Genomic DNA, 27,955 nt, shown 5'->3' with positions numbered 1-27,955 from the left:
TTTAAATGAAATCTGACCTATGAACCTTAAATCACTTAAGATCTAACTGACCATGTATGTAGTCAATACTCTTCACATATTTATTATATAAACCAATACATCATTTATCTATAGGTAAACAACCTTACATTAAACGAGAATAGGTATGATGTAGATGTCAAAGAGACAACAACCCCACTGGGATAAAAATATCAGCCCAAGGCCACCCTGTTTTGGTCCAATTTGACAAACACATTATTTGGGTTTTAAATGTTTGACAGAATTGAATTAGCTTACTGATTATTTAATATACAAATGACAACCTGTTAATATACATGTACAAAAAATGTAGAATACCCCTACACTTGTACTCTTTAGTCAGTTTGTTAAGATTTTTTTCCTTTTTATTTGACTTTATGGTAATATTCAAACAACAAAAACCACCATCTTAAAGATTGCTGCAGTAAACTTATGGAGAAAACTGACTTGAAAAATATAAAAATGCTTGTAATAAAAGGTACAAAATATTTCCCATTGCTCCAGGAAAAATATATTGAAATTATTCAAGTTAACAATGGCCAAGAATGGAATTTAACTTTCACGGTCTCTTATCCCAAAAAAAACATACCTTTTACAATGAAGAAAGTACAGGGTAAGATCTAAATTTCTGCCCAAGCTTAAATCAGACAAACACAGTGTATTTATCAAGTATGGAAATGTGGGTTCTATCTAAAATTGATCCCATATCTGTTTGATCTAATATTATAAGTTTCAAATAAACCTTTAAACAACAACCATTAAAATATGGCACACTTGTCATAAACAACTATTGAATCACAAAATGTACACCACTTTGATTAACAATGAAAATAATGTATGATGAGGTGAGTCTAAATACCAAAATCCATCTATTCAGAAAACATCTTGGAACAAAACAACTTTGAAATGAGTACTAATATATACTCCGTGTTAATGTGCATACTGAAAGACTGATGAATTTGACAATAAACATTGATGATGAAATTATTTCAAATAAAATAAAAATAAAGACTATTAAGAGTTAAAACGATTAAAACAAGAGGCTTCCAGGATCCTGAATCGCTCACCTGTTAAATTTTGTCTTTCAATGGCAATAAATTTAACAAGAAGTTGTCTGACAATTTTGACTCAAGAAGACTTTGGTAGGACTTATCATAAGGACCATTACATGGCTTAACAGATTAAATGAAAATTTGACCACAGATAGATCTCATCATGCTGAACACTTTTACCCTATATCAGAATTTGGCTAAACCTAACGGTTTTGGATATACATGTAAATGTGAAAAACTACATTTAGACCCCTATCTTCTATTTTTAGTAATGGCGGCCATGTTTTTTGATGGATCAGAAAAATAAACACAAATTTTGTGCAAGATACCCCAAGGAACATTCATAGCAAGTTTGGTTCCAATTGGTCAAGTAGGGTCAGAGGAAAAGATTTTTGAAAGAAATAACATTAAAAATACCAAAAAAAAACCATCAAAAAAGGGAAATAACTCTTAAATGGCTTGACTGATAAAAAAGAAAATTTGACCACAGATCTCATTATGCTGAACACTTATCCCCTTCATCAGAATTTGGCTAAACCTAACGGTTTTAGAGATATATGTGAAAAACTACAAGCTGACCCCTATGTTTTATTTTTAGTAACTGTGGCTATGTTTTTTTGACAGATCAAAAATCAAAACACAACTTTTGTGCAAGATACCCGAAGGAACATTCATACCAAGTTTGATTCCAATTGGTCGAGTAGTGTCAGAGGAGACGATTTTTGAAAGAAATAAAATTAAAAATAGCAAAAAAACATTGAAAAAGGGAAATAACTCCTAATTGGCTTAACAATTTGACCACAGATAGATCTCATCATTTCTATTGTTCATATTAAAGTGCTTCATTCCATAGATTGGAAATCAAATCAAATTGATAAGGACAAGCTGCAAATTTGGAGTAACAACTTTGCTTAAAAGGAGAAACAGTCTGTATTTTAACATATTTGTCATACTGGTATGTCCAAAATAATCATGTACTGTCAATGCAATTACAAATTTGTGTAACCAGACCAACTTTTTTTACTTACAATTTACTTTTTCTTATCTAGGCAATTAAATGTATTCCAGCATGTACTAATTAATACCTCCTCAAAATTGAATCTTATGGTCTTAATCTGATGTGTACTTGCAAAATTTCAACCCTGTAAATCTTATCTCAAATCAAAAATAACTCATGGTGAATAAGTCAATGATTTTTTTTTACATTTTGATGAACATAATGAACATAGTGTTTTCTAAACTGCGAAAGTTGGTACCTGAGATATACACTCATTTGGCAGAACCCACAAAAATAAACACCTTTACAAATACTTAGTCTCAGATATCATAGAGTAATCTGAGATGTAAATAAACCATCCTGATCAAAGGAAAATATGTTGTGTATTGATTACATCCAAGTTTGTGTAGATTATACACAAAAAAATCAGTAGATTGTAATTGCCTATTATGTTCCGAAGCTTCTAAATTACATTTATTGTGTTTCAAAAAGATGAAAACCTGGTAATTTCTTATACTTTGCAAAGTTATACCAGAAACTGGTTTGGATTAGAAAATTTTAACCATTACATGCAGCTAGAAATCATTGGAACAATAACAATGGAGTAAGTATAACATCAATTCCACTAAGGAAATTAATCATCTAGAATATAATTGCCATCACATATCCACAACAAAAACTAACAAGAGGCTCCCAGGAGCCTGAATCGCTCACCTGGAAATTTTTCACCATTCAAGGGCAATAACTCTTACAAGGAGTCATCTGAAAACTTTTATCCCTGGAGACCTTTTCAGGCCTTACAATAAGGATAATTTCAGCAATTGAACGAATATGGCTAATCCTAAGGGTTTTGGAGATAAAATATGCAAAATACTACTGTCTGACCCCGATGTTCTATTTTTAGTAACGGCAGCCATGTATGACGGACCAATAATCCACATTTCAGTTCTGTGCAGGATACCACAAGGTACATTCATACCAAGTTTGGTTGCAATTGGTCAAGTAGTGTCAAAGAAGAAGATTTTTGAAACAAATAACATTAAAAATGGCAAATATCGTTGGAAAAGGGCAAAAACTCCCAACATGGCTTAACAGATTAAAACCAAAATTTGACCAGGAATAGATTTCATCATGCTTAACACTTTTACCCCATGTCAGAATTTAATTAAACCTAACAGTTTTGGAGATATATGTGAAAAACTACTGTCTGACCCCTATGTTCTATTTTTAGTAACAGTGGCCATGTTTTTCAACGAATCAAAAATCCCCACATCAGTTCTATGCAGGATACCCCAAGGAACATTTATACCAAGTTGAGTTTCAATTGGTAAAGTAGTTTCAGAGAAGAAGACTTTTGTATAATTGTTAATGACGACGACGACAGACGCCAAGTGATGGCAATAGCTCTCATGGCCTTCGGCAAGGGGAGCTAAAAATTTCAATTTCATTCATTACTACAAAATAGTTAGCCTGTTTCAACTGAAAAATGAATTCTTACAGCAATTCCATAAACTGTCTTAAAAGGCTATAATTAGAATTCAATGGATGCATTTCAGAAAATATACACATGTACCTAGTTTTAATTTCAGTAAACTTACATCTGTGTTATAACTTTTAGATGGCCTTGTGTAAAATTAAAATACACTTGACTTGTACACAAAATGATATGAAAGTATCAACACACATTCACTACAGAAAAAAATCAAAATTTGGTTATTTAATTCCTTAAATATTTCCTTAAGTCTCAAAAATCATGTGGAAGTTTAATTCCTATATGAACAATTAAGAACTTGCTTATTCTATAACAGTTGGAAACAAAGGGAAGTAAATTACTCTACAACACACTAAACTTTGCCCAGGGCAAGTGGTATATTCAAACATTTCCACTCCCCTGAGATGTATTATAAAAATATTACATTAATTATAATTAGTAACAACTGAAACATACAACTTCAATGCCCTCCTGAAATATAACCATATCCAACAATCAAAATATATACTGAACCCTAATAATTCAGTCTATATCCATTACTGATTATCTTCTTATGAGGTATTCAACTTTTTTCTCCACAGAATGAATACAGTTTAAATTGAACAGCCATGTTTTGCAAATGACAAATTAGCAAGAATCTAAAATTGTTATTAATTTATTATCATCCACAGTCAAATTTTGGCTAATTAAAAAAATCCGAAACCCATTATGAACAATATTTCCCATTAAATTCAATGAACAACTCATTGTAATTTGATGTATTTTTTATAAAATTTTCGTATCTTTGCAAATAAAAAAAAACAAGAAATACTGAGAGGAATCCCACAAAGAGAATACCACCAGAAGATTAAAAAAATGAAGTCTGATGTAAACAGGAAAAAAATTAAGTTAATCCTGAACCATGGTTTTCAATATAAACAGGATATCATAAAGTGATTCTAAATCATTAGTAATTTATATTATTGATGATCAGCAGAATATAGCAACTGATATTATTTGGGTTATCCTAATCATGAATAATTCACATTCTCTTAGTCCTTTGCTATACATATTTGTAACCTGTACATTATAGACATAAATAATTTCACTGTACTCTGGGAAACTTTCATGCAGTCTTCACAACTAGCTATATAAGTCACACTTCATAAATGAATTCATTTTTATTTCAAACCACACTTTAGATGAATCTAAATGCACTCAACGATACTTTTAAAAAATATCGGTATCATTTGTGGTCATTTTTAAGGAATTCACAAAACCAAAATTATGCAGGCACGAAAATTTCCCAGATTCCATTATACAAGGCACTGTTGACCATTCCTGTACAATGTTAACACTGAGATCAATCTGACAGTGGGTCATGTTACTATTGTCATGTGACTTAGGTCATTTCCAATGTAGATCGATGGTATGGCTGGGACATTGAAGACATTTTATTATTGGAAGGTTTTAGAGATTTCGTAACACGAACAGAGTCTGGAAATCTGTTGTGGTAATGTTCAAGGCGAAGATATTTGACTGTTACCAGGCGCCCTAAAATAAAGATAAAAAGTTAAAATTAATGAATGCATTATAACATCTGTTAAATAAATTGCTTCAAAAGGTGCAGCTGGATAAAACCACAATGCAGAAATAGGGTAATTGTTATCATCAATCATGATCACTTTTTGATTACATTGTGATGTTCATAGAAATAAATCCCAAATTGTGTTTATGAACAATGTATGAAATGTTATGCCATTGATTTCTCATATTTTGTAAAAAAAAATAATTCCAAATCATCTTCCAAATATATCGAAGATGATGTTTTCAAAATGCTGGAATTTTTTTATCGACAACATATTTGTCCAGTGTGGTGGACACATTTTTCAACAAACGGTCAGCATTCCTATGAGAACAAATAGTGTTCCTCTACTTGCTGACCTATTACTTCCCTCTTATGAGGCAAACTATACAGCTGATCTAATCCAAAAGAAGGAACATTCATTTAGCTAGACCCTTAAATCTCAGTTACCACTATATAGATTACATATTATCATTAAACAATCCTAGTTTCCGGGATTTTATGCATCGCATACACCCCAAAGAACTTGAGATAAAGAATACTACAGACACTGTGAAGTCAGCATCATATCTTGACCTACACTTAGAGATTGATGGTAAAGGAAAACTATTGACCAAATTATATGACAAGCACAAAGATTTTTCATTCCATATTGTCAACTTTCCTTTCATCTGTAGCATTATCCCTTCAGCACCTGCATATGGAGTTTTCATATCACAACTCATATGTTATGCCAGAGCTTGCTGTAACTACGCAGACTTTTTGTATTGCACTAGACTTCTTAAAATTAGGCTTCTGGAACAAGGTTTTACTTAAGTTTTATTGTCGTCATCATTAACTCGTAGATTGTTACAATGTATCCATCTGCACCATGAAAACAGATTTGTTCAACGTGTCATATTTTCTAGAAAAGCAGAGGACCCATACCCAACCGGTGCACATAGTCTATGCTTCCAGTTTTTAGTGGATTCTTTGAGTTGCTCATTTACTTTTGTTACTTTGTATGTATTATTTTGGTTATTTTATGTTCTTTGTTGTGTGTGTCTGTTTTGCATGTCTGGTCTTTGTCCCTGGATTACTTTCTTTTGATTTCTGCTAGAATCTTGGTTCCCTTGATTTCTCTTAAATAAGATATTTTATTGCACAAATAATCTAGTAAGTAAGTTTCTTGGAAATCTTATTTTTTTCTTTTTCAATTTTATAATATATCATGTAATATGAATTCAATGCATACAAAAAGTATTTTAATGAAAAAAAAATAGTAAGAATAATCAAACACCTGATATATAACTAAAACTCAAAGGAATGTAAAACTTCATTATCTCATTGAAAATCTGCAGTTTTTTTTTCCATTGTGGCTCAGATGTCTAACCCTGAACAGATGAAGCAAGTGTGGACACACCATTCAAGCTTGAAACCGCTCTGAAATTAGGTTTTGATTAAATAGTAGACACAGAAAATAATCCGACCTTTCTACAAAACCCATAAAATCCATCATAGGCAAAATTTAGGGTATGGCACTTCACATTAATTCACTCTTTTAATTAAATCATTATCTAGACATAAGACTTGATTATTGCCCCCCCTTTATGGCCCTTCATTCTAATTGGTTTTGGTCACAACCCCAAAAATCAATTTGTGGTATGGCATCTTTAAGAACAAATTTAAATAAATAACCTGTACTCAACTAAAGTCCAAAAAACACAAAAAAATGGTTTTTTTGTTTCCTAATTCCTAAATGGTTCAAGTGACAATCCCCTAAAAAAATCAATCCATGCCTTTTTTGGTGATATGGCACTATGTGGCAGGCATAACCTCAAAAAGATCCCTTCACTTATAGTCAAGTAATCAACTTGATATCATGAAAATGCTAGTATCTGGCCATTTTTTACCTTAATTCCTAAATGATTCACATCACAACCCCCAAATCTGGCTTTTTTACAGTATGTCAACTTGTGATATATCAAAAAGATCCATTTACATACATTGAAATTATTGTATGGATATCATAAACATTCTTTTTCAGGTCCTTCATTGATAGAAAGTTAAAATCAATCCCAGCCATTCTTTCATGATTTGGTACCTTGTGGTGTTATTTCATTAAAATCCATTTGCTTATATTCAAGTTACTGTCTAAAAACCAAATTGTCTACAGATTTAAGATGACAACAAAAGTATGATACAACAATACGACCACAAATTTTTTATGTTTGTATAAAGAGTAGATAATTACAAGATTTGGATGACATGCACAATTCAGTTCAACATTCACTACTGTTTCAAATTTTCAATTAGCACTATTCAATCTATCTATTTCATGCCAAACAAGATAGAATCCAAAACAGCAAAAATGATCAGGATTTTTTTCTTTTAAGGGCAGAAACTCCAATAAGGACTATCATCACACAGAAACTTTTATAGAACTTGTTACAAAGATCATTCCTATGGTGATCTTAACATCTAAATTCATATAATTGATAGCTATTAAAACTGGGAAGACTTGTGTCCATAACATCATAGAGGTGTTCATTAGTAATAAAGTTAGACAAATTGGTATAACGTAAGGCAGATTTCTACAGAGAGAGCTATTTACTCAGATGCTTACCTAGATTGGTGTTGAAAGTAGTACAATTCTATTTCAAATTGGTTTACAATGAATCACATATACTTTAAATACCTACCATCAAACCACCATCCATGTAATGATTTGTAGACTTTGTATGCTACTTCACAGCTGCTACATTTCATATAAACACAACCCTACAACAATGAGGTTTCATCACTAGTATAAATTGTTGTTTCTTTATTTTAGCAAATTAAACAAGCAGCTTAAAACAATGAGTTAAATATATTTGATACATGATGATTAATTGTAAATATTGAAGTTCAAAGGTCCATAACTCCCATGCAAATTAAAGAATCGAAAACATTTCTGATAATATGCATAACTACATATGGTGTTCTTGCAACATACCAAGTTTCATGAAATTCTGTTGGGTAGTTTCAGAGGAGTTGTGATGACAAGTGGATACATGATGATTTATGGTAAGTTTCTAAGTTCAAAGGGCCACAACTCCCATAAAAATAAGAGAATAAAAAATTCCTAATGATATGCACAACTACAGCTGGTGAGTAGTTACAAACGAGTTGCAATGACAAGCTTAAGTGTTATGGATGGAGTGACCTGACTCCTAGACCTGCTTCTGCCTTTGGCGATGCAGCTAAAAACACTAAAAAAAATCCAACATGGCAAAAATCAGTTTTTTATAATTGGAAATTTCAATATTGCAGTAATATATGTAGGAAATATCTATTTCAATAAAATTGACTAAAAAAATATAAAACCTGTTCTGACATTGTATAATCCAATGTTTCTTACCTCTTTGGAAGTTTCATCAACATGAATATGGAGTATTCCGGTAATCCCTCGGCATTTTTCCAGGATAGCATCCTTCACATTCTGTTCCCAATCTTCCTCTATTTCCCTAAGATTCAACAACAAATCATCATTAATACAGTGTTCATTCCAGAAAATTGCAAAAGGGGGCCCCTTGACAGTGAAACGGAGTCATTCTCAGAAAGTAGGGGGCAAACATGGCTGTATGAGAGGGGGTCATTTTTAGAGAGATTCAACCAACAAAAAAGTTGTTTGTATATACTTAATAGTTTCCTTATTAGGTGAGAGACCTCCATTAATGAATAAAAAGATATCAGTAGATGCTGATTATTTATTAAAGCCTTCTGCTGATTCAAATTGTCATTCATTTTGAAGTTGCAGCACCACTTAGAATCTTTTTGTTCATATCAGGATCATATCCCACCCAGGCCAATTGGCATTCAGTTTTACATTTCACTCTATCTTCTCCAGTTTAACAGACTATGTCCCTATTTATTGGGTACTGTCAGCAGGGTCAAGGGAAACGACTGTGTCCCCTGCGGCACAACCAGCAATTTCTTTAAGTTGTTTTGTACCACATGCCGAAAACCTTTTTTTAACTTTTTTTTTCCTGTTTACTATGAAATGGTCAAGGCCTATGGCACTGTAAATATAGGAAGCATGTCCTGACATGGAACCAATAAAAATCTGGAAATTCATAGATTGACCTACAGAATACTGCGCGTAATAATAAAATATCTGTGCAAATGGCACAAGGGCACGGTCTGTAATGAACACTGTTAATATAATTTATTTTTCTTCATAAAAAACGAGTACCTGCAAACAGACAACTAAAATTTAAGCAACACAAAGAACAGAATAGATGTTTAGTATAAAAAGTTACTCACATATCAGCATCAAACATATTTCTGATTTTTAAACAAGGTGTTGGACCATACGGTAAGGTCATTGGAGACTTATTGTTCTCTCCAAACGCTGAAAAGTAATAAAAAAGATATGAAAGAATCTAATTTTCTGTGAATAATTTTTTTTTCATTAGTTATGTTTTTTTAATTCTAGCATTGGGGAAAAAATGCAAAATAGACAAGCAAAACAATTGTATGACTTCTATTTAATACTTTATGAAAAAAGAATTGTGCATGTTCCAATAAATTGTTGTTTTCAATTTTAATCAGCAATCATCAACTAATTCATAATTTGCTAACAAGTGAGATTGGATACAATACAATACCATTACATTTTTGCTTTAAGTAAGAAGAATTGTAGTTGATGTAATAAATTTTTTTATCAAGGGACAAAAGGTTATTAGTCTAAAGAAAGTTTTGTTTATTTGTTTGTTGGGGTTTAACGTCCGAGCAGCAATATTTCAGCTATATTCAAACAATGAATATGAAATGGATGATAAAATGAACATGAAATGAAAAAAAGGATGGGTCACAAGGATAATAGGGTCGTCAAATTTTGATTGCCACTGGAAAAAGGGGGGATTGGTAACGTCGGGCAATTTAGCCTCCTGTGGCAGAGCGCAAAGGTTCCTACTCCTATCGAATACCACAGCAGGGTTCTTTAACGTGCGAGGAACGTGGCATCTTCCCAACACGGTGCACCACTATGGTTTGCGGTCAGGTTTTCCGTATTATAGCCTGACAACCCCAGCATGTAACACGCCAGGGGTACCCCATTCCACCACCTGGGGCACAGATCCCAGTTGCTCTGTGGGCAGAGCGCCTAGCCCCCGGCTAGGTTTCTGAGCACTATTTAGTCGCCTTATACGACAAGCTTAGCGCTGCTGCGGGCCTATTCTTTTATCACCCGGACCTGCACGGGGCAGTCTATAGAAAGGAACCAACAATTAGTTGAAGTGCTGAGGAAAGTGTAAAATTAACTGCAGTGTTATTCATTTTCTTCGATATCAGTTTTGGTTATTAGAGGAAAAAAGACATTTTATTGGGCACTTAAAATTTGTGGTTTGTGGGGAATAAAAATCAATGAGTTACTCAGCATTTCTGAAAAATTAATACCAAAGCAATTTTTTTTGCTCAAAATTTGAAGCAATTTAATTTTTTTGTGAATATGTATTTCCTAACACTGACATTCAAATATTTTTTTTTATTATAATGGAAATTACAAATAAATTATACATTAAATAAAGACCCCTATTTTCAATACTCTGCTTACAAGTAAAAGTTACAGGAAGTAAAAATTCCTATGAAAGAAAAATTCAGGCCCCATTTTAATTTTCATGTTAAACAGAAAATGCTAAAAACCAGGGTTTCCCAAACACCACTTTGCCCACAACTGTTATAGTTGTAAAGATAAAAAGCTGATAATAACAAACATCACTTCTACTATTATTTATGGTAACACTGACATAAAAGGGACAATAAAAAATTGATATGTTGTTTAATTACTGTGAAAGTATTATTATTCATGGGGAACCGATTTCTTTGTTTTCGTGGGTTTGGTAAACCATGAAATTTGGTTCCCACGTAAGGGAAATTTCCCATTCATATGTATGATGTAATAATTTGGTTCCCAACGAAAGGGGAAATTCCCCATTCATTTTTATGATGTAATAATTTGGTTCCCAACAAAAGGGAAATTTACCATTCATTTGTATGATGTAATTCTCAAATCCATGAAATCAAGAACTTACTAACTTGTCATAGTTGGTACCCATGAATAAAAGTACTTTCACAGTAAAAGATTAAGTGGTGACAAGATACTGACCACTCAATACAGTCTCTTCCTCAATTACACGTAAATGATGCCAAGATTTCATATTCCTAATCATTCCATCTAAGATTGCAATTGTCCACTGAAATAATGTTTCTTGGATTTTTTTATTTCCTGGTTCCACACTGCCCTAAAACCATGAAAATTGGTACCCCAATAATAAAAATGAATCAAAAGTACACTTTGTTAAGATTATTTTCTTAAATTGCAGTGAAACTGCTTTTTTAAACTGAACTAAAAGGGCAATGATGAAACATTAACAAACCTTGTCCCTGCCAAACTTTCCCTCCATTTGATATTGTCTACAAAAAAAATAAAATTACATGTATATATGATTCAAGATGAAATTTACATTTTATCTGAGAAATTTATTTTCTTATTATTAGTTCTAGGCTCTCCATAGTTAAAGGGGCTTAACAACCCTTAAACCTTAATACCCCACTATTTTAGTATAAAAATGTAGTTAAGACAGAGATCAAGCTAGAAAATTAGAGGGACACTTTGAAGAGAATCAAATTAATACACTTATCCGAGGTTATGGCTAGAATAAAGACCAAGCTTTTGCTGGAATCAAAATAAATTTTAAATGATACAAGAAAATGAAGCCACTAAAAGATATTCATAACATTTAAAAAGTTCTATGTATTTAAGTCATCTGTAGAGAAGAGATGCAGTCCTTACAGTGCTTTCTTTTCAAGAAGCTGGTCCTGGTATTAAGCAATTCATAAGAAGTATGAAATATATTCCATACAGTAAAAATGGGGAAGACTCGAGAACTAATCAAACAGAAACCAGTATGGCTAACAATATATGCCAACTTTATATAAACTACATACCAATCAATACATCCAGTGGCAAGATTTTTGTGTTTAAGTTATCTCTAGCAACCCATTTCATACAGAATGGGAAAATCCCACAAAACAGGAATTAACAATAATCACAAAAAATTGAATTTTCCTTTTGAGATAAAAGTGTTACATTTAAACATTCATCTGTTGATGGTACACCTTAATATCGTGAGCTTTCTGTCCCCAAGATACACTTTTTATGGAATAACCCTTAAAATGTATGCCTCATCTACATAAAGGAAAAATCCTTTAATTGTAAGTCCAGATAATTTTGTCTAAATTCAGACAGCCAATGATGGATAGACCAACAAGATGATTCTAATACATCACCCACTCACTGAGTGGGGTATAATAGATATGTTGAACTAAAAATCTTACAGGCAGCCATTTCCATACTAGGAATTCCTCTCCTTGTATTGCTTGGGACTCTACTCTAATTCTTGACTCATTGGCTTCTATAAATTTAACAGCTTTCTCCCAAATTGGTAATAACTTCTTCCTGTCAGGAAAAAAGGACATAATACAGCTGACTTTTACTAAAATCCTGATGACTTCAAACTTTAATTAAGTTTTTAATTTTTTCTCTGGTTCTGAAAATTGCTCTTTAGAAAGTCCAGTATTTCCACTCCTGGAAAGTTGTTATTGAATTACATGTAGTAAACACTTAAATATCACAAAGCAGTGAAATTGTTTGGTCATCTAAAGTTAACAGTCTATCAAAACATTTCATGTTTTTTTTTAATATATCCATCAATCAAGGACATTCTTGTTAATTACTTTTTTTTCATTTTTACTTTTTAACAGCCTTTGATAATTATCATACCTAATTATGTAAAATAAACTCAGGCAAACTAAAATAATTTCTTGCTTCTAAGCCCAATCTTGTCTCTTGAAAGTGTTTCATTTAATACAAATTTTGGTTGTTGCATAATTAAATTAAAACTAAAGATAACCCCCCTTTTTTCTGGCAGTTAACGATGCAAAAGCTCCAAAATCACTTGTGGACAATAAAAGGTAAACAGATATCACTTACCATGAACAAATTGACTTAGAACCAAACAAATTCACTTGAATTGCTTTCAAATGATAAAAGGAGCAGGGCACAAAAACATATGTCTCCTGCCATCACAAAAAAAGTCCCATTACTCCTGGAAAATTTGTTGAATCATAATGGCAGCACAATATGACCAACTAAATAGTGACCAACAATCCTACAAAATATGTACAATATTCTTCAAGCAGTTTATGAAGATGGATGGCCAGATGCAAGGACAGACACTGATACTTCTATGCTTCCTTCCATGTGGCTGATCTAGAGGGTGACAAAAATGTTAAAATTGTATCAACCACCCTTTTAAAATGCACCTATCATGTGAAATCTGTAACACTTTGGAAATTACTGTTGATTAATAGTTAGGACAGGTTTATCACTAACCTTTTAGCTATTGGCAGAAGTTGATCTCTGACATGCTGGATTGCCATGAAAGCAGGAACATTACTATCAGACTCACTGGCTTCAAAGTTATCCTTGATTATATCTACAAATTATGTAAAATAATCAGAAGCAGTGAATGAAATTCACTTATAAACAATGCTTTACTAAAAATTTTAACTACTGGAAAAAAGAAAAAGAAAGATTTTTAAAATTTTGTATGACCAAACCACCAAAATAAAGAACCTCCTACTTAAATCTTTCTGTTTCATATATATATAAACTCATAGTATTTTACAGACCATCAGCATTCCTGCCTGGGAAAACTCAAAAGATTAATCATAACTAAATTTCACAAGAATATGCAACATTGAAGTTCTCTTAAGACTGTAACATTTCAATGTTATCCTGTTTTAAAACATTCTCCTCCAAAATAACAGAAAGAACAAATTCAGAAAATTGGGGATATCATATTAGAGATTAATATTTTGTTTCCGAGTGTTATGTAAAGAATACCACCTGTTTGAACAACGTCAACAAAGTGAAAATTTCGAATTTGAAAGTAAAAATAGTTCAATATACAGCAAAAAAAGAAGAATCATAATGATAAAATCCAGTTTTAATAAAGCTGAAATCCCTTGATTTTGCGGCAGAAAATCAGGTCTGAAGAACATGAATAAATTAAGAATATTCTTAATGTTTCAGGATGAACAATAAGTTTTTATCTGTACACTGCATTCCCTACTATAAAGAAACAATATTGTCACTATTTCAAGACCAAGAAAAAAATACTTGTGTTTGAGGTTTCTCTATCAATTCTTCGTTTGTTTGCCAATCATAACATTATAATTTCATTTTTGGTTATGCATCTACAAAAAAAATTGTTCAAAAACTAGAAAAATATACCTGCTGCCTTCTGATCATGGTAAAAATTGTAGCATGAACAGAATTCCAAAGATTACATAATGTAAAATAATACCATAATCAGTATATTACAATTCCCATATTAAAAAAGGTATGTTTTTTTTTAATATGTATAAACTGGATATCAATCTATCACTACTGATTTCAAGATAATTAGTTAAACAATATCCAATTTAACACAAAATTATCTACCGTAAATTAGTATCATTTCACCTTTTCAAAAGTTTTAAAACCTGTCCAAAAATCAAATTGCAATTACACTCAAAAACTATGTAGCAGAGTATGTTATAGCAGTAATCAAAAGAATGTAATCCAGGGACAAAGACCAGATATGGAAAACAGATATACACAACAAAAAACATAAAGTAACTAAAATCATACAAACAAAGTAACAAAAGCAAATGAGCAACTCAGACTCCACTAAAAACTGGGAGCATGGACCAGGTGCACCGGTAGGGTAAGCACCCTCTGCTTTTCTAGAAACACCGCCCAGTTGGTCATAAAAAGTCAAGTCCAGGGTAGACAAACGAGGAAAGGAAAACTATGACCCATTGAATAAATCAGTTTTCATGGTGCAGATGGATACACCATAACGATCCACAAGTTCATGAAGACGATCATAAAACTTCTGTAGTGATGACTTCAATCTTGTAGCAACATAATCCTGTTCCAGAAGCCTATTTGTTAGAGTTCTAGCGCGATACAAAAAGTCTGGGTAGTTTCGGCAAGCTCTGGCATAACATATGAGTTGTGATATGAACACTCCATACGCAGGTGCTGAAGGGATGTTGCCACAGATGAAAGGAAACTTGAGAATTTTGAATGAAAAGTCATCATGTTTGTCGTAAAGTTTGGACAATAGTTTTCCTTTATCATTGATTTCTAAGTGTAGGTAAAGATGAGGCTGACTTCACTGTGTCTGTAGTATCCTTTATCTCAAGTTCTTTTGGGTAGATGCGATGTATCAAATCAAAGAAATTAGGATTGTTTAAAGATAATACTTCATCTATATAGCAGAAACTGAGATTAAAGGATCTAGCCAAATGATATCTTTTCTTTCGGATCAGATCAGCTATAAAGACAGCCTCATAAGAGTGAAGGAATTGGTCAGTGAGTAAAAGAGCACAATTTGTTCCCATTGGAATGCCAAACGTTTGTTGAAAAACATGTCCACCACACTGGACAAATATGCTGTCGATTAAAAATTCTTAAAATTGAAGAAAATAATGTCCTAAGGTCAACACATTTTATTAATTTGAATTTTACTTGCTTCATTAAAGTTACTCTTCTTCACTTCCTACTTATTAAAAAACATTGATGAAAAGATGAAGATCTTGTATTTCCAACAATGATAAAATATAACTAAGCTGGATAATTTACTGATTTTAAAACATATAGAATAATAAATAAGGAATTACAATTGCACTATACTTTGCATAATAATCAGAAAAAGTCTAGGGAAGTTTCTGATTTAAACCAGTGACATAAGGTATTTTGATCCTAAAGGATAAAAAACCTAAAAACTGAAACACATATATTTTTTACATAACAACATCATTTTCTCTTTAAAGTCCATACCAATTATCTGCTCCACCATGTTATAAACTTTCTTTTGTTCCTCTTCTTTAGTTTTGTTGTAAAATTTAAGGATAAGTAAGAAAATAATACCGGCTACCACACCTAAAAACAATTTTATCATAATTATTGAATATTTTACAAAAATTCCCTTCTATTTATTGTGTAAGAAGGTAATTCTGCATGCAGGATTAAAAAAAAAATAGAATTTTAATTGTGCCAATTTCATTCATTGAGGTTTGAAGAAAATCCCAAACTGAACGTGCAAAATAGTACTTAATTTTGAGGACCAATTTTGTTGGTCATTATCTATCACAACATATTGCAAAATTTAGATTACCACAACAATTACCAGTTCTCCCATGCCATACCAAACATCATATTCATACATGTCAAGAAATCAAAAAAGCTCCTCTTCTTGCAAAACACTCAAGATTTCAAGAAAAGCTTGTAGTCTTATCAACAAGTGCATAGCTAAAGAAACTTTTTCATCTCCTATAGATATAGTCATCATTTACTGATCCATGATCTACAGAATTTATTCACTATGAAAAAACATTAGTTTTATTTTCAAACTGAGACTTGCTACATGAAAATTAAACTGTTGTTAATATTGTGGTTTACAGTATTTGAAATTGTTGTTTATAACTTGAATAGTTGAAGACACTTCAAAAACTACTTAAAAAGGTTTATTAGTTATAATGTACTGTATAAAAATATTTTCATTTTATACATGTAGATCTACCATCTATGATGAAAATTATTTTTCATCTTGAATAACAGTTTCCTTTAAAATTTTCTTATTTTATTATTTCTTTACAACACTCACATTAAAAGTACAAATGAAATATCTATGATGCATTCATCAGGAACAAGACTAGCATTTTTATTTTCTGCACTATGATTTTAAGTTCTTGCAACAGAAGATTAGCACCATCTAGTTTGGTAATTAAGAAAGTGTTTAAACCCAGGGTTTACCACCAAAGGTCATCTTACAAACATCAGCATTACATATATCAGGTAGCCACAAGGCTATATTGGGCTAGCAAACAATTGATATTCCGTTAAAATTCTACAATTGACAGCGACAGGATGACAACTGTTCGATATTGCTTCTTCCCCTGTGTCACCTGAACAATACTAGGCTTACACTGAGTACACATTCTTACACAGAAATTATTGTCATTCTTTGAAATCTTTATTTTGTAGTTCAACAGTACACCCTCATAATTCATCAAGCTAATGTATGCCATATACCCTGAAATTTTCGCTATATTTGCAAGGTTCAGGGAACCACAAAAATAAAAGCTTGCACAATTGAAGTCCAGATATTTTACATGTAACTCATTCCATTAAATCTGAGAACACAAAAAATAAAGACCACAAAAAATTGAACATGGATCAAATCGCAAAATTTCGCATCCTTGAAAATGATCAGATGTATGGTATTAATCTTAGGCAGCTTTTTAATAATAAAATAGATTTTAGCCTCCTCCAGTTTTCGAATGGTTTAACATTAAGGATAACAACTTCGACATTATTCAGTCAATTCTTTTTTTCAATAAAATAAAGCATTTTTATAACTAGTAGCTAACATCTTGTGCATTTGAACCACCTCATATTTAGTATTTTCTAACCTACATATAAAATATAACTTACAAGACATGAGAAGGACAAAGCCAATGAAGATTCTATATGCTGAATCCCAAAATCTCTCTATAAATGATTTGTCTCTATCAGCTTCCAACCAAAAAACATCCTTTATCACATCTTTATCTTTGGCATCATCACCCAAATATACTATGGGATAGTGTTTTTTATCATAAAGTCTACAAAAGGATAAACTATAGTAAGCATCAATAGGTCAAAGGAAACAAATGGAATTCACTCAAAATCTTGTAAAGGTTGCTCTTAAAATAATGAAAAAAATGGAAGTACTTATAATAGTCTTGTTCCAATCCCAGAATAAGTATAACCTAGACAGCCACTAAAAGATGGCCGCCCTTTTGGTTTAGCATTTCAACATGTGCCAGTTTGTGACATGCTTCTCACTTGTAAAGAATAAAATATTCACCATTTGAACATTTCTAGCTTGTATATGTACACTACACTCAGCGACATTTGTTTCTCTAACACTCAAGTCCGATCTGAGTGAAACACGGTGTTACACCGACATTTTGGGTGTTTACCACCAAAATTCCACCTAGCCAACACCGACTGTTTGTATATTGCAATAGTCGTAAAATTCAAAGAGGCATAACGAGGAATTCATTATAAGATACCATGTATATTGTGTTCCTGTTTCTCAGGTAATTCGGAGCACTCCATCCCTAGTAATAATGCAATCTTTTGATATTTTAATTTTGCATTTGTAAATTGATAATTACTATTTATAAATATAAATAAAACACTTTGAAAGTACTGATTTTTGTAATTTGATTCGAGTGACAGACTTGTAAAAACAGTCTGGTGGTGCTTTTAGTTTCTGATACTGATAGTTTTAATAACTGAACGACTTTTCCAGAAATAAAATAAACCAATTACAGGTCCCAAGATAATGTGTACATGAGAACTGTAATGTAGAAGCCAGTAATCAGGACTGAGAACATTGTCAGTAATCATTATATAAGTTACAAGATGTTGTCCAAGGGAGGACGAGATGGCGTCCTCTGCTGGTCGTTTTCAGCCTCTAAAATGTTTAAGTTAACTGTGAGAAATTTCTTATATAACGTATGTTTAAAATACAACTTATATATGTCTTTATTTTAATTTTAAGTTTTGTTAAACGGTTTCGAACTTTCATTGATGCCGACCGATGTTTACTCCTGTATAAAAATAATCCCTTGATGAACCTCGCACATATACAGATGCCTATTTTTAGAAATTTAAATGAACACATTGTTTACAATGTCTCCATTGTGTGTCTGGTCATCTAATGGACTACAATTAATTATAATTACTCAATGCAGGACAGTCATGAAGTATGTATCAACGATAAATGTCTTTTTTTTTAACGATTTTCACTTTAATACCATATGCTAATCGTCTCAACCGCTGTTTTATTGTGTTGAAGGCTTGGATTAAAGCTGGACAAATCATCTAGTACGATTTCGGTGATTGGATTAAGAATTTTTACATGTCCTCCAGACTCCCTTCTGATTTTCTGGGGTCCCACATGAATTTTGGAGGTCAGTGACCTGGGAGCTCAGGTACTAACGTCCATATGGTTGGCGAAGATCAATGAGATTAACTTCACCATGTTGGGTGATTTTTCACCCAGGTCGGTGGTTCTCCATACACAATTAACAACTGGAATACACGATGTCCGATCTGGGTGGGTGTTATACTCAAATTTCACTGTGAAAAAAATCAGACTGACACCATGTTTCACCGACTAACACAGATTTAACTCTGACTTGGGTGTTAAGAAACACAAGGTGCTGAGTGTAGTGTATGTTCTAAATGCATTACTAAGACTTTCTTGATCTTTTCTCACTGGGAAAGCATGTAATTTCTTACCTTAAAGACCAGTTGGGATTAGCTAATATCAGGTAAAGTGCCATATCAAATTTCTCTTCACCTTTCTCATCTTTCTGAAGTAAAAGAAACAACATATTCACCATGTCATCACCATTTTAAGCTATGATAAAATGCTTAGCAGGAAGCAGCTTGATACAAGTGCAGAGGTAGATCACTTAACCTTGGGACAATCATGGACACACTATTCAAGCTTAATACAGATTTGAATTTTTTTTGTTATCAGCTCTTTGACACAGGATAAGATTTGACCAGAATGAAAGTGGCCCCTTTTTTGCTTTCATAAATGGTTCATGACTGATCCTGACCTTCGTTAGAGGGTATGGCACCTTGTAAGTCATTACCCAGACAACAAGAAAATGATTGTTTCCACCTGTTTCTGGCCCCTTATTCTAAATAGGTTCATGTCACAATCCCAAAAATCACTCAAGTTTTCTATTTGTGGTATGACATCTTGTAGTAAATTCAAAAGAGACCCATTTACATAAACTCAAGTAATTGTTTGAACATCAGGAATATAATTGTCTTGAGCCCCCTTTTGGTCTCTAATTTCTAAGGGTTCAAGTCTTAACCCCAATATCAATCAGAGTCTGACCTTAGTGGTACAAAATATTGTGGAACAAAACAATAGCCATCTATAAGCTTTAAATGGAGTTTTATAACTAAATTCTTTGAAAGGCCTGTTTTTGGCCTCTCATTCCAAAACAGTCAGGGCCATTCTGCGCAAAATCAATACTTACATTCCTTTTGAGGTTAGAACCTTTTTTGTTGTATACAGTAAAACCTGTCTAAACTGAACCCTGTTTGGAAAGTAGAATTTGGTCGGTTTAGACAGGTGTTCGGTTCATCTAAGTTCAAAATAAATTTGGACTGACATAATGGAACTTCTAAACATGTCTGGTTTAGACAGGTTTTCGGTTAAATCAGGGTTCCATTCAGAAAGGTATTCAGTTTACTCAGGGTTCTATTTAGATATGTTTTTCATTTACCCATGGTTTAGTTTAGACAGGTTAACAGTTTAATCAGGGTTCAGTTTAGACAGGTTTTTGTTTAATCAGGTTTCAGATTGGACAGGTTTTCAGTTTAATCAAGGTTTGGTTTAGACAGGTTTTTGGTTTACCCAGGGTTTGGTTTAGACAGGTTAATGGTTTACTCAGGGTATGGTTTAGACAGGTTTTCAGGTTAATCAGAGTTCAGTTTAGATAGGTTTTTGGTTCACTCAGGGTTTGATTTAGACAGGTTTTCTGTTTAATCAAGGTTCAGTTTAGACAGGTTTCACTGTAATTGTACAAGTTCAATCAGCTAATAAGTTATTGCATGAAAACCAAGTGTCTGCAGATGGGTATACCATACAAATTATCAAACCACAACTTTTGGATTGTGGTTGCAACAAAATATGTACAAGTTAATATTCTTATATTTGATAATTACAATTCAAAGCTATTTATGTTGATATTTGTTTTTGCAAATTATGTTGAAACAGTGCAAAAACACTTCTGAATTTAAAATCTATACCACTTATGTAACTGTATATAGAAATACATTTTTAACTCAGTGGGATCTCTTTAAAATACAGCAATAAGTGTATCTACTCAGTAACTTGATAGCATCAAACATCAAGACAAAACTACCTGGATACATGTTTGTATGTGTATCAGAACAAGCGAAAAATTCTCAAAAAAATTAACTCTGGTTTTGAACCTATAACAAATATGTTTGACCTAATAAACAAACCCCAATAACTTTATCTTTCTCCAAATTCACTTTAACAACACTTTTAGATACTTTCTTCACATCTCTTTTTGGATCTGGAAAATGAGAACAAGACAAATTAGTAATAATAAACTACAATGTATAAAATAAGTCATCATACTTAGAGCAAGTAAGATGTTTTTTTAGAACCTTTTCTGCATCACAAATATACATATCAACTAGTATATAATATGGAGTAGGCATTGCCTATATCAACAAGCACTGTGAACTTTATCATACTTATACAGTCTGTGTGAGCCTCGTAAGAATAGTCAAGACATTGAAACATTTCTTGTTTTTTTTTTTTTTTTAAAAAAAGATCCCAGCCCAACCTTGTCCCCTGAAGTTTTCAGACCTTTCTTCCCTGTATAAAACATGATGTGATGGAGAAGTGTAGGTATAAGAGCATTTCACATTTTGAGACTTACAGGTATATAAGAGAGATATATTCTAAACCTATAAAGACAAATCTTCATAAAAGAGTCCCTTTACCACAAGAATGCACAAATTTAAGTAGCACTCCATCTAAGAATTATGCAAAATGTCATTAATGGTTGGAAAGCCTACATATTTTTATTTTTGATATTTTGTTGAAAATGTTATAGTAAACAGAAAGTAACATGTAATTTTTCACATAACCCTTGTTCTTAGGAGATAAAAACTATATAGAATGTACTGTAAAATTTAAAATAAGGGAGATAAATCTGAAAATGACACAATACAGTAGAAACCAGTGGATTTTCAATGTGAATTATCTCTTAAGAGCAGACATTTTGGAATGAATGATTATACATTTCATCATAAAGACCTATAAAACAACATAAAAACAAAAATAAAAATATGTTGCCTTTTTTTTGGGTGTATTACAGAATTTGCATGATTCTTATCTGGAGTGCTACTTAGTAGGTGTTTTTGATAAGCAAATGGAAAATGTCAAAATTTGACCAAGGACAGACAATCTTAATTTGACAAATTCTATTTAAGTCCTATTCCGCCAAAAAGTGCCCCTTTGACAGATTTCTTTGAAATCATTCAATAAAGTTAGAAGGAAATCCATCTAAAAAACTATCTTGATGAACACAATGAAATGTCATTTACAATATACTACTAAAACTAGACGTGTAGGGTTTATATAAGTTTTCTTGTACTACTACCCTATACTTGTCAGTAAATGTAAATTCAAAATAAGTAAAAAAATACTACAAATCTTTCCCAGATAAGGACTAAATATACTTAGCAATTACTGATTATATAATACACTATTTTTTTTTTTCAAAACAAAACAAACAGTTAAGTTTATGTTTAAACTGAACAACATTTTTTTCCCTGAAAACCTAAAAATGAATTATTTTGTGAGCCACAAGCATGAGCTTGATATTTTTACATAGGAAAACAATTCTGATTCTATACAAATTGCCAAAAATATTTTACACTTGTATCAAAGGCATAATTTGGAATTAACTTAGTAAAGAGAATAAAAGTACTGTTTAGATGTGAAAATAAATTTGCTCTTCAGTAACCAATACTAAAGCACCTAACCTAATGTCTGCTGATGGAGATAGACACTGATCTTCTTAACAACTTCTAATAGTGAGTCTTTATCCTCCTGAAAAAGGTATTCAATAATAATATTACACAGTTAACATGTACCCATTAATCAAGATGTGATAGCATTAGTTAATCAACAACATACCAATTAAGTTTCCTAAGAATGATTTTTTAATAGTAATAGAGTAGTAATAATTTTTCAAGTCAACTTCTTTCAAAATTTAATATAATTGTACAGTACTACATCCCAAGTGTGATCTACTCTAGAAAAATATTACAGAAACACTTTCAAAAATAAAATTTTACATGCTTACATGTTGCAGGCTGTATGGAATCTTTGGCAACTCTGAAATCAAATGAAACTGGTTTTATATATAGGTTTTAAGAAAAACAGCAATTTAACCACAAGCCCAAAATCTTGAAAGGTCAACTTCTGATTGAACAATCATTGGCATAGAGTATGAAATAGTAAATTCAGTATTTTTAATGCAAACCATTCAGCAAGGTAGTTTCCTAAACTCTATCAATCAATACAGGTTACAATACAGCTCATCATCACGACTTAAAATAAACTACCTAAATAGTGACACACATGATGTTCTAATGAGAAAAAAAATCAACACTTCACCTGAAAATATGAGACTAGGAAGTCTTAGGAAATCCTGAAATAAGATAACATAGTTCTCTAACTTGACAATTAACAGTCTTGTTTGAGAATCTTCCACTTGATTGAATATGCAAGATAATCTCAATGGTAGTATGTTTAGTAACATCAAAGGACCTCATGTGAACATGCAGCCTATATTAAAGACACACCCAGAATTTTTTTTATACATGCTCTTTTGCTCAAGAAATTCTTGATATTCTCCTGCTTTACAGTAACTTTGTATTAGGTGATGTGAAGGTAGCAGAAAGATAGAATCTTTAGTGAGAGATAAGGCTTACTAGTTGGTGCAAAGTCTAAGGAGCCTCCTCGTTAATAGAATATTAATCAATGCCAAAACTTTCTCCATTCAAGTTACTATGTTAAGGCTGTCAACAGAAATTTATGAATCATGCTAGAATTTATATAAATTAGGTGTATTTTCACTTGAGTTCAAGGCCTTTCAATGAAAAAAAAACCTAGTCCAAAGTGTCCCTTGTGTATAATCTAACATAACCAATATGTTACCTAAAATAAAATAAAGTGTATAGTAGTATTAAGATATACATGTTATACATTTACTGCATTGACTGAATAGGTGTTAATGCACATCGAAATTTAATAAACTACAAGAAAAAACCTTGAAGTAAAGAGAAATGGACAATTTTATTTTTCATACTAACTGAAATAAAACACATAAAAATGTAATTAAATAGAATTGAATATTGAAATTCAAAATAGAAAAAAAAATCTGAATATGTGCATGTGTGTGTGTATTAGTGGCTTATACTGCTCTCTATTAGCAATACCAATGTTTTAGCTCTGTTGGTTTATACACTGTTTGGACGCATTGTGTTCCTATGTTAGTTAAATGTACTGCATGTGAAATGCAAGCAAAATGACAGTGTTGGTGGTTTGATAATTTGAGTCAAAATGTACATCATAATTAAGTTCTTGTATATGACTTTCAATCAGTATCTAATTTATCAATTATTGATATCAATGGATTTGCAAAATCAACTTCCTATACTATTTCAAAAATAAGCTTATTCTAAGTCTACGTAAGACTACCTCATAACTTAAGGGCAGTTTGAAGCAGAATAGATACCAAATATAACATGCAAATATTTGGGGAATAAAAACTGATGCATTTACGTGTTGTATTAATTTAATTCAGAATTTTGAGCTGGCAAAATACACCTTGCATAAAATTTATTATACTGTCATTACTGATATTTATTTCCTCCAAATATTGTTGCATCTACAAACTGCTGATGTGCATGTACCATGTTAAAAGAGGGCTCCACTACTGGACGATTCGGGCGAAATAGTTACCCTTGGGTCGCTCATTTTGCCCTCAGACAACACCAAAAGCGATGTAAAGTCGTCCTCTCATGTTCTGACATCGGGACTGTATTCCATCTCTTAACAATATTATGACCAGAGTCATGTCTCTTTCAATGACAATTCAAACAAAAATGGTGCCCGTTTGAGAAAAATAATTGTAAAATTCTTCGAATCTATCAAATTTTCAGTTACAAGCAAGTATTTTAATCAGTTTTTTTGTTTCAAATGTTTAAGACAGGATACTGAATGAACATTTTTACTTCAGCTTACAATAATTCATGTTTTATTATCATTCATAATTTGTTACGAAATGTGCAAATATGTCGTGTGGTTTCTTGGGACTTCGGCTAAATTTAATCTTAATTGATAATTCATTAGAAAACCCAAACCATCTCTTTTGATATTGTTTCATTACAGAACAGTAAATTCTTCACTTCAAGGGAACATTTCTTAAGCTTGAGATGAGTTTGTACTGACTGTTAAAATATGTGTCAATAAAGTTTCAGTCTTGATTTGTCAGTAATCAATTTTGAGCATGATTATTGATACTCTTGATTAACTTATATCAATAGACTGGATATTTTGATTAAAAAATCAGAAAGGATTATGTGGGACCTGGGAAAAAAACAGAACAAAATGAAAATTCCTACAGAATGTCACTGCCTGAAATTGTCTATTCCAGTGCCAGTGCTGCTAAAAAAAACAGACAAAATAGGACAATACATTGCAAGAATCTTCGCTTTATAAATTTGCATATATTAATTTTGCTGTAATGAATTTGGTAACATGTAGATGTATAGATTAGTATACTCAATTTCATGAATGTATCAATCATTCAGTCAGCAGGCTGATTTCATTTTGTCCAAAATATTTAGTTACTTACATATTTAGCTTAAAGAAAAATTAACATTTATCTCAATAAAAGAAAATAAAGATGTGAAAATGCCTGCTTATATTGCAGATTTAAAAATAGTAGCCTGCCCGCCAACCCAAGACTGGCTATTTTTTTGGTTGGGCTGGCAAAAACTTAAGCAAATATATATATATAGCCATATAGTAAATATATTGAAAAATTGTATTCAGGACCGGCTAGAATGTGAGTTTCCTACCCTGTATATTGTGTGCATGAAAGTAACATACACACATATCACATATAATTTAAAAAAGGGAAAAGGAAATGATGTGCATATGCATTCACTTCTCCCTGTTTTTCTCAAGTAGCTTGAGCTCTGTAAAATTCCCTTTCAAGCATCTGACAGTATAGCTTCAGCATAATAAATTTGTAATAAGGCAATAATAATTATTTACAAAAAAAATCACTGACATAAAATATGACTCCCGTATTCTTCCATGTATACCGCACACTTTTTTCAATTTTTTTCTTTACTCCAGAAGAGGGATGTGCGGTATATACCAAAACAATGAATTTCTAGATTTTTTTTTTCTAGAGACATAATTTTCAGGTCTGTAATTTTTGGAAATTAGAACCAAAGTCGTCAACTAAAGACAACATCAAGCCATTGTATTATTGAGAACAGTTTTATGTGAATTAAAAAAGTTTTACTGCTATTTAATAGTTGTTTTATCCATCAATGCCATTTCCTTGCATTTCACAGTTTGCATGAAAAACCACGACCAACTTCTTATTGTTCTCTCAAATCAAGTCGTCTAATTATAACTGAATCTAATTTATTTTTCAACATTCATTTACTAAAGGACAACCTAGATTTCAATTTGGGCACATAGAATTTTCATTAACTCCACAATAGGGCAAGAATCATAAAATGTTAACGTCATACCATGTTATGATGTTAAGTAAATGTTGCCTTATTTAGGAAGCATTACTGTACATGTACATCTACGTACGTGACCTACTTACAATATTTCGAATTTGCATGTATTATTTTGGATAATTTATGTTCTTAGTTGTGTTTGTTTTCCACGTCGGTTTTTTGTCCCTGGATTACATTACATTCTTTTGATTTCCATACAAATCTTGGTTCCCTTGATTACCATCTAACCCAAGATAGCCACTATTTTGCACCATATGAACGTGCTATATTAAATACCTAATTTCTTACATACATGTACAATGTACACACTATGCATCATGTGTGTCAAGTGAATTTACATGTACCTTTATCTGCATGAAACAAATAATCTCTTCTTAGGTAGACGTATGTCAGTGAAATACTGAGAAAAAATATTGCAACAAGTAGTACTAAAACTGAAGAAACATAGCTGGATGAGGTTTCTGTAACTTTTTCTTCTGTTTGAAAAGCATCTTCTAATGGCTCTTCAGGCTCCTCTTCTGGCAGGTCATTTGTATGATTCATTGTAGATTTATTTTTTTGTCTTTGAACTAGGACAGAGTTCTGGGCAAGACCAGATTTTTTATTAGATGTACTACGATAAGGTGAAGTACGTGTCTGATGAAGTGTTGGCTCTTCATCTGGATTGTCACATACAAAGGTTGTGTTAACAGACTTGTTAACTACTTCATATGAACTATCGTCTGGGTCTGAATCAGTAAAATCCTGCTCATAGCTGAAGTCCACAGTGTCATCTTTCTGTCTTCTATCAAAGGACCTACGTTTTGAGGTTTCAGTAGAAGATGAAATTGATGACAAGTCTGGATAAAGATCTGATTTGGATCTGACATAGTCTGAGGTACTGTTATTATCCTGTGACTGTGAAACAAATGACCGCCTGGTGTTTCTCCTGGGTTTTGTTTCATCTTTGAAAGTTGAGGGTGAAATTTCGATGGTATCAGTGTTGCTGTAAAACGAGGAAGTGCTGGCCCTTTTTCCTCTCCCAAACATACGCCCTAAAGGAGAGCTGGTTTCATTTTCCTCAGTTTCACTTTCTTCTGAGCTGAACTCTGCCTGTTGCTTTTTACGTGATGATGTGGCTTTTTTGGGTTGACTGGCAGTTCTCTCTTTTGCACGATGGTGATTAAGTTTTTTCAAAAGTAATGGTCGCTTCTTCCTGTCGATTGGAAGTTTCACTTGTTCTCCATACTTCTTTAATTCGTTGGCAATTTCGGCATCGGTCAGTTTATCCGCCATTCTCGCGGCAGACCGGAATAATGAA

At 32.2% G+C, this 27,955-nt stretch overlaps 1 protein-coding gene across 1 annotated transcript; it reads right to left on the bottom strand.

The window, feature by feature from the left end:
• Positions 1–66: 66 nt before the first annotated feature.
• Positions 67–27,955, bottom strand: LOC148629675 (inner nuclear membrane protein Man1-like). The gene is made up of 14 exons (XM_088555191.1): positions 27,000–27,955; positions 23,187–23,218; positions 22,864–22,930; positions 21,307–21,380; positions 19,555–19,628; positions 17,695–17,864; positions 16,039–16,140; positions 13,540–13,642; positions 12,483–12,603; positions 11,522–11,558; positions 9,408–9,495; positions 8,503–8,608; positions 7,805–7,883; positions 67–5,092 (listed from the first exon to the last, which is right to left on the bottom strand). Exons 1-14 carry the CDS (start codon positions 27,928–27,930, stop codon positions 4,941–4,943), a joined length of 2,136 nt encoding a protein of 711 aa, XP_088411317.1. The 5' UTR covers positions 27,931–27,955; the 3' UTR covers positions 67–4,940.

The sequence above is a fragment of the Perna viridis genome, chromosome 1 (assembly GCF_037379345.1).
Source record: "Perna viridis isolate PV_CMFRI_1.1 ecotype Kerala chromosome 1, ASM3737934v1, whole genome shotgun sequence".
NCBI classification, from domain to species: domain Eukaryota; kingdom Metazoa; phylum Mollusca; class Bivalvia; order Mytilida; family Mytilidae; genus Perna; species Perna viridis.
Note: the sequence above shows the minus strand (reverse complement) of the source record. Positions and strands in the feature narration are given on the sequence as shown.